Source organism: Heloderma suspectum, chromosome 5 (assembly GCF_057233095.1).
Source record: "Heloderma suspectum isolate Gila_16-S chromosome 5, 16-S_ref, whole genome shotgun sequence".
NCBI lineage: Eukaryota > Metazoa > Chordata > Lepidosauria > Squamata > Helodermatidae > Heloderma > Heloderma suspectum.
In genome coordinates this window covers 63,279,183-63,293,603 of record NC_139462.1, presented here as the reverse complement: position 1 = coordinate 63,293,603, position 14,421 = coordinate 63,279,183, and the positions used below count along the sequence as shown (strand labels likewise).

At 42.9% G+C, this 14,421-nt stretch overlaps 1 protein-coding gene across 3 annotated transcripts in view; it reads right to left on the bottom strand.

The window, feature by feature from the left end:
* The window catches only part of TMEM184C (transmembrane protein 184C), a 16,846-nt gene extending 2,425 nt beyond the window's left edge, over positions 1-14,421 (bottom strand). Inside the window, exons 1-9 of one of the 3 annotated variants that reach the window (XM_084856228.1) lie at positions 13,991-14,421; positions 10,674-10,804; positions 10,551-10,587; positions 9,744-9,949; positions 6,272-6,346; positions 5,234-5,327; positions 3,274-3,386; positions 2,360-2,459; positions 1,555-1,726 (exon numbers count right to left, since the gene is read on the bottom strand). In XM_084856228.1, coding sequence (XP_084712354.1) covers positions 1,555-1,726; positions 2,360-2,459; positions 3,274-3,386; positions 5,234-5,327; positions 6,272-6,346; positions 9,744-9,949; positions 10,551-10,587; positions 10,674-10,804; positions 13,991-14,107 — 1,045 coding nt within the window. In that variant the 5' untranslated portion in view covers positions 14,108-14,421. Of the gene's footprint in view, positions 1-1,554; positions 1,727-2,359; positions 2,460-3,273; positions 3,387-5,233; positions 5,328-6,271; positions 6,347-9,743; positions 9,950-10,550; positions 10,588-10,673; positions 10,805-13,523; positions 13,798-13,990 lie in introns of those variants that run through there. The other 2 variants (XM_084856230.1, XM_084856231.1) reach the window with 2 other exon arrangements.

The following is a 14,421-nucleotide window of genomic DNA, read 5'->3' as shown; positions in this document are numbered from 1 at the left end:
ACATTTATATGAAGAGTTGCTGCCAGTTGGGGAGGGGTGGACTGGAAGGGGGGCACCCCCAATGGTCAGGTCCATCCTTTAAATCCTGGGGATCCCCTTGCAAAGTGGGTTACGTTGCGCAGGTAACGGGTGGAGAAAAGTGCTTAACCTTACCCACTTCTCAAGGGCATCCCCAGGATTTAAAGATTGGCCCCAGCTCTTAGAGATGTTCTCATCATAGTCCACCCCTCCCTAAGCTGGCAGTACCAGGTTTTCATAGAAAAGTGCATGCCACCCAACTTTGCTCCCAATCACAGTAACCGCTTTTGTTTGACAGTTTAAATATACAAGGGCCCAGGCAAGACGAGCATGTATATTTCTAACAGTCGGAATTGCGCAACGGCACAACTCTGAAAAACCAATAATAAAGGAGTGAATGAATGGGCATTTGCACACATTTCACAGGGCCGGTCCCGTTTTTGTGCAAGGCCCCCCCCCCCGTTTTTTTTTTTTGTTTTTTTTTTAAGGATCTGACTGTGACCAGGGTCACAATCCAAGTGGTAATGAGGGGCTTGGCAAGAGCCGGGGGAGCTAGTGACAGCCCCCTCTAAAGTGCCATTTGGGCACAGCTGGAGGGGCTGTCACTGGCAAGGTGCACTGGAAGCAGCTCGGCCACAGTCGCAAAGACTGATCATGGCCGCACTCAGGAAGAGCGGCAGGGATTTCTGCCACTCTTGCCGAGTTGCTCGCTGCCCATGTCGGGTTCTCCGCTCAATAAGGAATGAGGCTGGAGGTCAAGGTTGAGTTAACACAAATCCTTTATTCATGCATGAAGGTTGGCTGCCAACAAAGGGGAAACAACAACCCTCCTTCCAGAACAACACATTCATATACCTGAGGAAAAAAATGGCCTGAGGACCACAGTATATCACTATATATGGCATCTAATATCTGCTATTCACAGCAGTTTCTTAATCATATGATTATTCTAAAGTAGGGCTGCTGTATTGCAGAGTTTTTACAGACTCAATAATTAGCAAATTTAGAAAGCAACAATTGGCAAAGTGAGCGAATATGTTCCAGGAAATGTCTGGCACATTATGGAAGCATTCCACGTTTCTTTTCTTAGGTTCCCCTTTTCTTAAGGCCCATTGCTAGGGTACGTCTGACCTTTGCTCTTAGTTATAGCAGACAAGCTAAAAATGATCTTTTAGCAAAATAAAAATTATTCTTATCACCCTCTATCCATGACGGGGTGGCATGTGCCGGTTCGGATGACATGCCAACCTATCATGGGTAAAACAGCCCCTACAACAATGCATAGGTTGTTAGGGTGGCTTGTTGCCCACGCACAAGCTACCCTGCAGAAATAGGTCCAGGCTCACATGACACGACAACCCATCGTGGCTTGTCAGCCATGATGTGTTGTCATGTCATACAAACGCAGTCAGTGTAGTTCACAGAAAAATGGTAAAAACAACTTTAAATGCTGCTCATGTGGCTTCATCAGAAAGGACTCAAAATATTTACTTAAGTTATGGTTTGCTAATGATACTTTTTACATTTCTGACTCACCAACATTGCGAACTTGTTCAGATACATCTGCCCTGATATCAGAAATATCCCACATTGCAAGAAAGGAATCAAAGCATGATCCTTCTTCAGCTTCTTGCACATAAGGTTTGTAGGAAAAGCTGTAGTGATGCGCAATTGCAGCGAAGAACATTTCTACACATATAATAAAATCCTGAAACAAGGAAAGTTGAATTCACTCCTATTTAATTCCACAATTACAGGCATCTCATATATTTTTCACAGAAATTCCTTCAGCTCTAGAGACCATTTTAGTCAAAATAACCCTTTTTTAATGGACTAATAGCATTCCAGAACCTTAACATGCAATACACCAGCATAGTTATGTATTACATTTCTATACCACCGAATAGAGGAAGTATATGGACAAAGACACAGTCAGCTAACTCTATTCTCATAGTTTGAATAGGCTAGGATTTTAGCAATCAACTGAAGCTCCTCTTTTAGATTTGCCAAAAAGCAAGGACTCTTGGAGCGCAGCCATGCAGGCCAGAGATGCACCAGTAAGCTAGCAATATAGTACTAGTAAAACTAGGTATTCTAAGTCATTCCACTGGAATACCAGTTTAAGATTACAAGCTCAAATAAATTTACCTGCATGTCTGTAACTACATGTTGTAGGACAACTCAAGCAATGGAGTTGTTTCACCCAGTAAGTGAAACAAGTGGCTATGTGTATTCATAAGTCTTTAGCTCTAAAGGCCAATCAGCCCATTCCTACTTGTCCTGAAGGACTGGAGGCGGGGGTGGGAGGGGAGAGATGTTTACAACAGCCGTTCCTACTTACCTGTAGACCAGTTGCCACATCTTCAACAGTTTGCCATTCCCATGTGCTCTTTTCAGAGATAACGCCAACTTTCACTAACATTGCAATAAGTACAGCTTGCCTATTTAAAAAATTGACATTATCAGAAGAGATCAGGATATCACCACACCCCACACCCCATAGTCTAGAGACAGGCTCTGTATAAAATTCCAGTAAGCTTGCATTGTCAAGGCAGAAAAGAAATCCAAAAATGTTAAGATCTGAAAGACAGTAAGATCACAAAGCACATCAGTAAAGTGCTAGAAATAAATATGAACTTGTAAGCCCTGTAGTCATCACATTCAGGTGGGAATAGTAAATGTGCATCAGCAGGAATAAAGGAACCTCTGGAGAAATTGTGTTCTTGACTGAGAGGTGGATTTCAGAACGAGAAACTAGAACTGTCTGTCCTTTTCTGGGAAGCTCCAAGCCACTACCACGGCAGAACAATCCAGAAAAAGCTGTAAGCATTTTTAAATCCCATAGATTTTAATGGGCATGCTAAAGAACTCCATTTGGAATAAATTGGATTAAAAAAACACTTAAACTTTGGCTAATCACACCCTTAGGTATTTTAAATTCAAATGAAAACTTTCTATATAATATAAAAGGCAAATTTAAATATACAGGCAGGGTTGGACTTTTTATTGTACAACACCGAATACTATCCTATGCACATTCGTTTGCGGGTAAGCCCCATTGAACTCATAGCATTTACTTCTGAGTAGACATGCAAAGGATTGTGCTGTTCAGCACTTTAAACAAAGTCAGAAACACAACTTCTCAGTATATTAATATATGGTTTCTGACAAACGCAACAACATTTACAGATGTCCATATTACTTTTGTGTCACAGGTTTTACAAAAAGACTCAGTTTACACGGTACTTCACTTACCAAAAAGAAACAAAAACAACCATCTTCACACATAGAAATTTTCCCACAGGTCTGATTGGGTTCAGTTCTTCCCGCAGTACTTTATAAAACAACACAAGACAGTACATGGCAAACTAAAATAGAGGAGGAGAACACTTAGTCAATTTAACTTAGCCAATACACCAGAACTCCCAAATATGTTTGGACAGTTTTATTTGCCTTACCATAAAACTTCAGAATATATGAAGCCTATTCAATTCTTATTCCAAAGATCTAAAACTATATTTCTGCAGGTAGGCTGTATCTAAAAAGTAGGGCTACTTTTTTCTTGCAAAAACTAAAGCCTCTCTTATCCTTATTAGGCTGTAATTTTCTGTACAGCAAGGTTCAAAATCTTTCTTTCAACTGTTAACAGGGCAATTCTACCAGAACATCTGGAGAGCTCTGATGTCAGAGCCTCCGATATATGCAAAGCTGTGCCAGGCTCATACTGGCAGGGTGCAAGTAAGGGAGAAGTGGTGTTCTCCCTCCCTGTTCAGTGGGAGCAGGAGAATCTCACTACTTCCCTCCCACTGATTGCAATGGGAGAAGAATTATTTACACCACCTCAAGGGCTGATGTAAAGTTCCCCCGGTGTTGAGGGAATGTTTTGGGATGGGGGACAGGCTTGATATCCACAGGCGATCCTCCAGATATAAAGCCTGCCCTGATGCGCCCAAGCCACCCCACCTCTCTCGATACCAGAGCTCCAACATAGGGGAGGTAACAGATACTGAAGTTTCCATGGGGGATGGGAAGGAGGTTCCGAGACTGGATCTCCCCCTCTGAGGATGGATCCGCTTTTCACTGTTGAAAAGGGAGATCCGAGCAATCCTATGTCCCCTGGGACATCCTCCCAGGAGCCACAGGATTGCAGCCTAAGACTTTCAATAAGTGTGAACAGAACTTCAAAGCGCTATCAGTAAGTTTTCTCCAGATAAATTCCTCAGTTTTTTCTCCAGGCACATGTGTGAAAACATGTTCCAGAGACAGTGGTAGAACACAGCAAAAACATGTACTATGCACACAGCATTGGACATTTGACTCTAACAAGGAGCCAAGGCACATCTGCTATATTACTACTAGCATTCTTGCCCAATCCTACTGGGCTTGCAGGCAACTCCATGAAGGACATCCAGGATCATCGCTTCATGTGTGAGCCAGCCAATATAGCCCATTTCTAGAAGCCAAATTTTCAGGTTTATGGTGTCTGCGCTGAGTAAGCCTTTTTCATTTGACCCATTAATTGACTCAGTAACATAATTTTTGTTTTTTTATTTATTGCATTTATATCCCACCATTTTTCCTCTTGCAAGGAACCCAAGGTGGCTTACATTATCCTCCTCCTCTCCATTTTATCCTCACAACAACAACCCTGTGAGGTAGACTGGGCTGAGAGTCTGTGACTGGCCCAAGGTCACCCAGTCAGCTTCCATGGCCGAGTGGGGACTAGAACCCGGATCTCTCGGCTCCCAGTCCAACACTCTCACCACTACACCACACTGGCTCTCAGTGTGACTAATGGCTAATCAGACATAAAAGGTTAGATATTATCCATTTAATAGTTATTATACTCACACAGCTGTATTTAATATTTTATTTAGAGTATTTATACTCCACTTTTCAATTAGAACGACCCCAAGGTGGCTTACAATATAGATAAATATATATACAATAAAATCAGTATTACACTAAAATACAAATAAATTAGAAGTTTAAAAGCTAGGAAATTCAAGATTAGTTTTCACTTCATGTTCAATACAAGTCTTTTCGTCCATAAGAAATAGGTATGTAGAGGTAAATGCGCCTCATATTTTGAGAGAGGTATTTTTGTCAAAATGCCTGCATAGCTTTATTGTTGAATTTTAAAAGAGAGACATAAGTAAAACACTTATTTAACCTCACACCAACACAGACAGAGAACTACAGTTTTGTTACTCACAAGCTGGGATATATTGTTGAAAAAAACCAAGTAGGTCCAAGCATTTTTGAAGCTAAAGTTTCCTTCATCATATACACCAGCCAACTCACAGATTCTGAAAGAGTTTAAGACAAACTATTGCTCAGAAAACCCATGGACTATGACTGCAGTGGAAATCTCATTAACTCAGTGGGACCTGCTTCTGAATAAATATGCATAAGATTACAGTGTATGATATATAAAATCATAAGCAACTGGCAGGAATAGGCAGGGCAAGACAAATATTTCCAGTGATCAGAATTTTCTGTTTTAATGCATCCTACAAGTTGTAGATTTTGATTATTGGTTTCACCAGTTCTAATGTTAAAAAAACCTCTCCCAAATTATATCCAATAAATCCACAATAATTCCTTTTCATTTAGAGATGCTAGGAATTTCTCTCTCAGGATAATGTCAAAACTTACAACAGCAGGTGATTTCCTAAAAGATATCCAGATAATACATCTTTATAGTTGATTGTTTGCATGTACTCTTTTCATTACTTTTTCAACACAGCAATACCTTGCAAGCCTTACTGCACATGTGTAAATTTTTATGCACACAAAAAAGGGGGAGTTCTGGATCAGGCTCTGTGTTGTATTCAGATATAATTCATTGAGATCAGGTACTTGGGTATCCTCAGATCTAAATCTATTTGGGAACCAAGGTTGCCAATTACCTGGGGAAAATAGCAATTGCCTCCAAGCAAATACCTCAGAGATGCACTTGCACATAAGCTATGTGCAGCATTATTCTCCATGGTGTTCCACTTACACAGCACGTTCACTTCAACTCTTAAAGAGCTAGCTAGTAGACCTTTGAAGCTACAAGGAAAGGTAAACTGAGTGGCAATTCTATAGTGCTGCCATGTGCCAAATGGCCTTTAAGGCTAGAAGAGAGAGAATAAGGTGACTGCACAACTACCAGAGCAGAAAGATGCAGGATAATGGAAAGAAGAACAGCAAACAATATACCTATACATAGCATTCCAAGAAAAAAAATATGTTTCTTCATACTTACAAAGCAATAATAGTGGTGAATGGTCTGACAACTGTATACTGCAGAACACCAAGCTTGCACCTGAACAACAACACCCTGCAGAAGAGACAGAATGAGTTCAGAAAGTTTAATACAGCAACATAAGCAACAGCATATTCTACTTCTATTACAAAAACACTAGTACACAGAACAGTACAAACTTCTTGCACAGTACAAATGTTAAATGAGAACAAGGTTAAAACTATGCCATATATTTTTAAGACATACATCGATAAACATTTAACACAACTGACAGCAACAATAATCCAACATTTACATGCCACCACCTTTTCTAATCAAAATACGTCCAAATATTAAGTCATAGCTAATACCTCTTGTTGGACATTTTTTCCAAGTTTAACCTTGTTCCAGTGATTAATTAAAAGACCCATGTTACCCAAAAACTAGTCAGTTGAGATTATTTTCCCATCCCACAAACATCTTAAGATATATTATTTTATGAACACCATCTGCCTTATTTTTCTCATCCATTTGTCCAAACTAGGAAGCAAGCTGTTCTTCCAATAATTTGCCAATATTCTAGCTGTCAGTAACAAATTGTCAACTAATACCTGATGTTTCCTTCTCATAGTCCTTTTTAGATAGCCTAACAGAACTATTGATGTCTTAATGGTATTTCATACACAAATATTTCTCTATTTAAAATATTTTTCCAATATATTTTCACCCACCTATATTTGCACCATATGTGAAAGAAGGTGGCATCCTTAGATTTCTATTTCTACCAATACCCCATAAAACTGACATACATTTTTCCTAGTCAGGCAAGGATATAGTTTTATAGATTTTTTTTCTTTCACTGTCATATTTTGTTCATTACTTAGAACTCATCCTACATATATAACTCAAATTACTTTCAGTGAAACACACTGACTGCATTCAGACAGATGACCAGTGCCATGGCTGCACTCTGCTCCCTCTCCCTTCTTCCTCGCACACTGGCTGCAGCAGAAAAACCCTGGCTTCTACAGTAATTATCAAAACAGAAAAATAAGCCAGGATCTGTTAAGCAACATGAAGCCAGAGTTCCCTGGTTAGGATGCAAGGGGACCCTGACTTAATGCAAGCCAAGATCTTTGGGCCAACACTGGCATGTGACAGGAAGAAGTGGCCAGGAAGGAGCATGCAGCCATAGCACTGGGCCACAGCTCCATAAGCCTTGGTTTATGAAGCCTTGGACAACTGTCTGAAGACAGCCATTGGTTTGGTACATTCATAATGGGAAATTATGGTTACCCACTGTAAAATCAAGCAACACTGAGAGCTTTGGGTCCCTCTTTCATGCAACAGGAGGATATCGAAAGCTTTTGTTTTCAATTTTAAAACTAACAATATGTCCCTATGATATGTGATCTTAAGCAAATTTGTCTCGTTTTAAGTGACAGCTTGAGAAGAAGCCAGGATCTAAAGATATGGTTTGATCCTACTTTGTCCTCAGACCACATTTTAAACAAACCCAAACTTAGTCTGGATATCATGGGGAACTGAGTTTAGTTTAAAACCAAAACCTAAAAGCTTTCAATCTTCTCCTTTGGACGCAAAAGGAAACAGGGGAGTCGGGAGTTTGATAGCGCAAGGCTCGCTGTGGGTTGTTCTCATAGTGGGAAGCCATAGTTTTCCTTTATGTCTGAACCAAACCATTTTCACTTCCACGTAACTGCTTATAGTGGACAGGTTTGCATGTCACGCTAAGCTATCCTGCAAATAAGCCACCATGGGTAGGTTGTCTTCTCGCTAACCCTGGCACTCTGTGGCTTGTTTCCCCCTAAGTCCCCCTCAGTCCTACTTCCAGCTCCAGCATGTATCCCAGGCGTATTTGTGGCAAAACTCATTGTTTCCTTGGCCCCTACATCAGCACCCTTTCTGCAATTGGACCACTGGGGATGCCAGCTACCAAGGGGTTACCAGCTACTTTTTTTATTGGGGGGGGGGGGAATTGTGCTCTTGTGCAAGAGTGCAAGACTGCCTCTCCGATATATAGTCCAGCATATTGATATCCCCCTTTTGTCAATGTTCTTGTCAATTTCATCCTCCATTTTGGCGCTTGCCTTGTGCACTCTTTTTTTTTTTAAAGGCTGCTTCACATTACACTGAAGTAAGAACACCCACCCACAAAATGTCTTCTTTCCTCCAGCTGCCCACCGCTTTTGGCTCCCCCTCCTCCTGGCATCAGATCATAAAAAGAAAATAATTTTCAAAACCCTTAAACACATGGAAACACATTTGCCAGCGTTTTAAAATTTTTATTTGGGGGGACTTGCCCTCTTGTGCAAGAGAGCAAGACTGCCTCTCCGAAATTTAGCCAAGCATACCCGTATTCCTCTCTTGTCAATGGCCTCCACTTCAGTACTTATCATGCTAGTGAACACCTTTTTTAAAAAAAAAAAGGCTACTTCACATTACACTGAAATAAGAACACCTGCCTTCTCTCCTTTAGCCACCAGCTGCTTTCAGCTCCCCACCCACTTCCTGCTTGCCACTTCCCATGCCACTTGCCACGTCTCCACTGCTAGTTGTCACATATGCATATGGGTTACAGAGCAGTGAGCAGGATCACTAAACATATGCAAATGGTATGGCAAGGCAGTAACATGGAGCAGAAAACTGCACAAATCTCATGGCAGTGCAGTACCACGGAGGTGAAAATTGCACAAATTTCCTAGCAGAGGACATTCACTGTCTTGTCATTTATAGTGCCAAATAAACATAACAAAAGTAGATTGCATCTTACTGAATTTTAACAGTAGAATTTTAAATGGAATGGTTAACACAAACATAGAAATTTTGGCATAGCCACCTTATTTGTAGCAATCCTAAAGGTGGCTTGCTGGGCAAGGCTGGACTGGCACAAATAAGGTTATACAGTGAATACTGCTGAACCCAGACATGATAGGTTAATTGTGGGTTAAACAACCCACAGTTAGCCTACAATTAGTAGTTAATAAACCCAAGAAGGGGTTGGGAGGAAAATCTCATTCCATTTCTTCCACTGCAGTGTACTGACACTGCAAGAGCTCACTGCCTTCTCCACCCTGCTGTATTATGCAGAAGGCAGTAGCCCCCACACCATTCTGCTACAAGTAGAGGAGGGGGAAGCACCCAAGTGAGCAGTTGACCCCTGAAATCTAGCTGCTGTGCTATAGCAACATTCACTTCTGTCAGAGCAAAGTCAATGGAGCTGCCTTCACGAACCAGTCTTTAAGAAGATGTCTAACTGCTTTGAACTGATCTTGGGAAAACAAATCATTTTGATGAACTGAGAAATCCTGTTGTCAGTAAAGGGTATTTTCCCAAGTTACTTTGGACAATAATGCATATTGTTCACAAGTGCTCTTAAATACACGAAGGGAGAAGAATTATTTTACACTAATCCAAGAGGCAATATCCACTGTAAGACATGAACACAAGTTTGAAAAATACAAAATGTACTCACTCTCCCATAGTCCAAGGTGGACAGCAACACAATGGTGGTAGATGTTTCTGCTGATCTTTGGCTTCTATGATTAACACCAGATTTGGATACCGATTGGTCAGGTAATTTGAAAGAAATACCATGAAGTTATAGATGACATAAGCTTCGTAGCATTCTCTACAAGTATCCACGTATATTGCAATTTTGGGATATTTCAGCGCTATCCACTATCAAGAAGAACAATTGTAAGTAGACAGAACACACAAAAGCACTTTATACTGAGATTTCATACTAAACACACACCATAAATCTCAGTATTGAAGTTAAATTAAACAATTAAGCAAGCAATCCTATGCATGTTTAGACAGAGAGAAGGCCTACAACTTCCAGCATTCCCCAGCCAGCTCTGTCTAAACATGCAAAGGATTGTGCCCTAAATGTCCTTTGGATTGCAGCCTGGCTGCTGCTAGTTAAATAATGCCAACTATGTGTTAGGTACAGTACCAAACAGAGAAGTGACATAGTTCCTAACTATAGGGCTTACAGTCCACATTATATACAGACATACATGTCTATTTTCAGTTACATAGCATGCTATCATCCAATGTATTGTAATATTCAATAAAAGCATCACATTTACAAATACCTTATTAACACCTTCGGCTTCTATCTTGATAGAAATGATTTCACCACCCCAAAACAGCCATTATGTTTTTACAAAAAGATGTGAAAATCAGCAACATGAGAAGTTCATGGGATTATTCAACTGGTTTCTCTAGAGCAAGAAGAACACAATAAACTGACCAACTAGAAAAAAAAGATACTTACACTGTCTAGACTGTAAATTGGCACCATCCACAGAATCCTGTCAAAACAAAACACATTTGCAATTATTCAAAGTGTTTGTATTGCTACAGGGAATAACCAGCAGGATCACACATGAAGAATTACCTTATTATTGGTTTCTGTAACTCAGGTTGAGTATAATGAACTAAATGTTGTAATATTCCCCAAAGAGATATTGGTATCGTCATCAATAAAAATATTCCAGCAATAAACCATGCCTTGGTATGGATCCCAACCTTGAGCACACACACACACAAAAAAGAGCAGAGGAACAAGACATTACACTGGGAAATTTGAGACACAGTGGCAGTAGACTGATACAGCAGTCCACAAAACCAAAATTCATTCGTCACTCCTGCTGAAGCACTTCTACTGTATACAATGAGAACAGAAAATACAATACAGATGTATTTAATAGGTCTTCTCTTCCACGAACAAAAACATGCAAATTGTAATTAGACACAAAATTTAAGGGCAGGAAAGGGTCCAATTACGTATAAAAGATGCATTAACTTCCTTAAGATCCAAACTTCAGTAACACTTGCACTGTTGTTGTTGTTCAGTCGTTCAGTCGTGTCCGACTCTTCGTGACCCCATGGACCATAGCACGCCAGGCCTTCCTGTCCTGCGCTCTCTCCCGGAGCGTGCTCAAGTTCATATTCATTGCATCCGTGATGCTATCTAGCCATCTCATCCTCTGCCGTCCCCTTCTCCTTTTGCCTTCAGTCTTTCCCAGCATCAGGGTCTTTTCCAGGGAGTTTTCTCTTCGCATTAGGTGGCCAAAATATTGGAGCTTCAGCTTGCATAACTTTAAACAAATTGAGCCAGCAACAGCATTTGAGAGTGCAACTCACAGCATGGCACCAATGTAAGATGTTCTTTTGTTTCTGCAGTAAGATCCTACTCAGCAGGATAGGTACTGCTGAGGGCTGGGAAGAATCAGGTCCCCATGTTTCTACACATGTCAACCACATATTATCAGTAAGATTGTGTGGGAAAACGCACGTATGCAAAAGAGTAGGAAACATTCAGCTGGAAGATGCAACTCTATGGTGCCTATTTCCAGTGCGTTTTTATGTATGCATCTTCTTTATAAATTTTACCATAAATATATGGTCTACATGCTGTAGAACTGCAGAAGCTACTTTTTCTTGTGTTGCTTGAAGCAGCCTAAAGTAGAGGAGGCAGTAAAACTCTTTTAGCCAATTTCTTCATAAACTACCTTTCTTTCTCTATGACAGATTATTTGGGAACAGAAAGCAGCACCATGAACCAGAAACATACTATTCACGATCTAGACTGTAAATAAACTAGTTACTAAACTATGCACAGAATTATCAGTGATAATTCACTGTTTAGTGTCAAGTCTTACAAATTACAAGCTTTGAGTAGGAATAAAATATGTTTCTGGGTGTCTGCTTCCCTCAGCAGTAGTGGCACTAAACAGGAAGTGGGGGAATGTCCAGCAGAATAGGTAACTCCTAGTTGGAGCTGGGGAGGGAGGGTGATGTTACCAATGCTAGTTTTCAACAATTGCTGTTACACCTGGTCTAGCAGTGATGAGCACAGGGATTGCCATAACTCACATATTAATTGCAGGTGTCAGAAGCATTGGTTCAGCACTCTTTTCATGTGAAAAGAAGCATCCATCACTTAGTGCCATAAATCAGACCCACACCCAGCTACGTAAAATCCATACACGCCTGATCCTGAGTAGCTGGACCAAACCCTTCCCTGACACAGGGGCCATGTGTCAACAGTCCCATGTGAGAAATCCTGGAAAAAGAAGCAGGAGAAGTAGCATCTACACACCTGTTTCCTGAATCAGTGGAAGTTAGCCTTTCTAATGCCTAATGCACCTCAGAAATTGTTCTCCATGTGTGGGGAAGTATTTTTTGACTGTGGTCATTATTTTAGTGCTCTGTTTTTTTAAGTTCTCCAGCTCCAAGCTCATGTATCTGATCTATTACTATTATAAGCCCTTTTAGGAACACAGGTGTCTGTACACACACACCACTCCAAGCTTACTGCTCTGAGCTCGCAGGATATGACACTACCCTATCCTGAGGCATACTATTTAGTATATGAAAGGCAACATCTTTCCAGGATGAACCTGAACCTCCCCTTATTTCACTGGTAGCTGAAAACGTATGCCTTCCTCCTACCCCCATCACAACATGAAAATTTCTATAAACCCCAACTAATGTTTACATCATACAGACAAGAATTCCCTTGACCTGCAGACACTGTAGTCCTCTCCTTTGATGTTCTTGCTGTATCACTATATGGTGCTCCCTTGCCAACAGCTCCAACTGAGGTATGCGAGAGCCCTGTTCTAGGACTTCTGCTATTCCCTCCTTCGTATGAAGCTGCCTTATACCAAGTCAGACCCATCTAGCCAGGTATTGTCGACACAGCTTCCCCTAACCTGGTACCCTTCAGATGTTCTGGGCTACAACTTCCATCACACCTAACCATTGCTATTCTGGCTGGGAATGATGGGAATTGTAATCCAAAATATCTGGAGGGCACCCAGTTAGGAAAGGCTGGTTTACACTGACCAGCAGTGGCTCTCCAGGGTCTCAGGCAGAAGCCTTGTCCAGTCCTTTCTGGAGATGGGATTGAAACTGGGGCCTCCCGTATGGAAAGCTCTACTCCTAAGCTATGGCTTTTCACCAATATGGCAAAACATGACCTATGCTACATTTAGACTTCCTATAAGACCATCGAGTCCACTGCCTGAGGTCAAGCCAGTAAAATTTCTCAGTGCCCTAGCCCAACCGGATCCCAGGCCACACCCTTCCAGTCCCAAGCTCGGCTGCAGCTGAGAGGGTCGAGGGGATGTCACTTCTCTTTTCTGACATCACTTCTGAAGGACGCAGAAGGTTTATTCAAACAGAATGCTTGCCCGGCCAGCTCCGACGTGGCCGCAACAATGGCCTGCCGTCGCCTTACCTGGGAAGGAGGCTGACTGGGCCTGCCGTGGGCAAAGACACGTCAGCCAAGGCGAGAAATATCCGGGCTGGGTGGAAGAAGAACATGTACATCTCTCTTACGTGTGTTTCCAGCCCGCGTCCTCTGAGCAGGATGAGGCCCAGTCCCCAAAGGAGGACGCGGCCACCCCTGCATCTCCACGCGTTCGGGGAGTAGCGACCTGGGCCAACCTTAAAGGGCTGTCAACAAGGCAGGAGTTTCCCTGCCTGTCTCAGGAGCGCTATCCACGAAGCCAAGAGACCCAAGGCGGAGCCAAAAGGGGAGGAGCGGCGCTGCCCTTTCTCCCCCGTCCGCAGCCGGAGAGGCGCCCCCGGGGGCTGCCACTCTTCTTATTCGTTGACTCATCGCCACGGCGGCGCTCAGGCCCCGCTCCCCTCCGGTAAGGAGAAGAGACCGGACGGAGCCTCCCCACCCACCCATTCCCTCACCTCCAGCTTCTGCAGCTCCCACGCGCAGAGCGGCACGGCCACCAGCAGCCCCACCACGTAGACCGTGGCCACCAGCGGCCGGATCCAGCGCCGCCAGTTCCCGCAGGTGCACGGCATGGTGCCGCTCGGGCCAGCAACGCGGAAGGAGGGAGAAAGGCAGCGGCGGGGCCGTCCCCTCAGCGCCGCCTCGCTTCTCTCGGAGCCCGGCGCCGGGTCAAGGGCCCGCCGAGGCGGCCCCAGAACGGCGCCGCTGAGGAGAAAACATAATCGCCGCCGCCCATCTATCCGCCTGCGGCTCCTTCTCGGGCAGCAGCCGCGCGCGCGGCGAGGGAGGAGCGAGAGGCTTCCTCCCCTGTGGCGACGCCGCCGGCGCCATGCCCCGCCCCGCCGCACGAGCCCAAGGGCCTCGCCCCGCCCCGCCGCACGAGCCC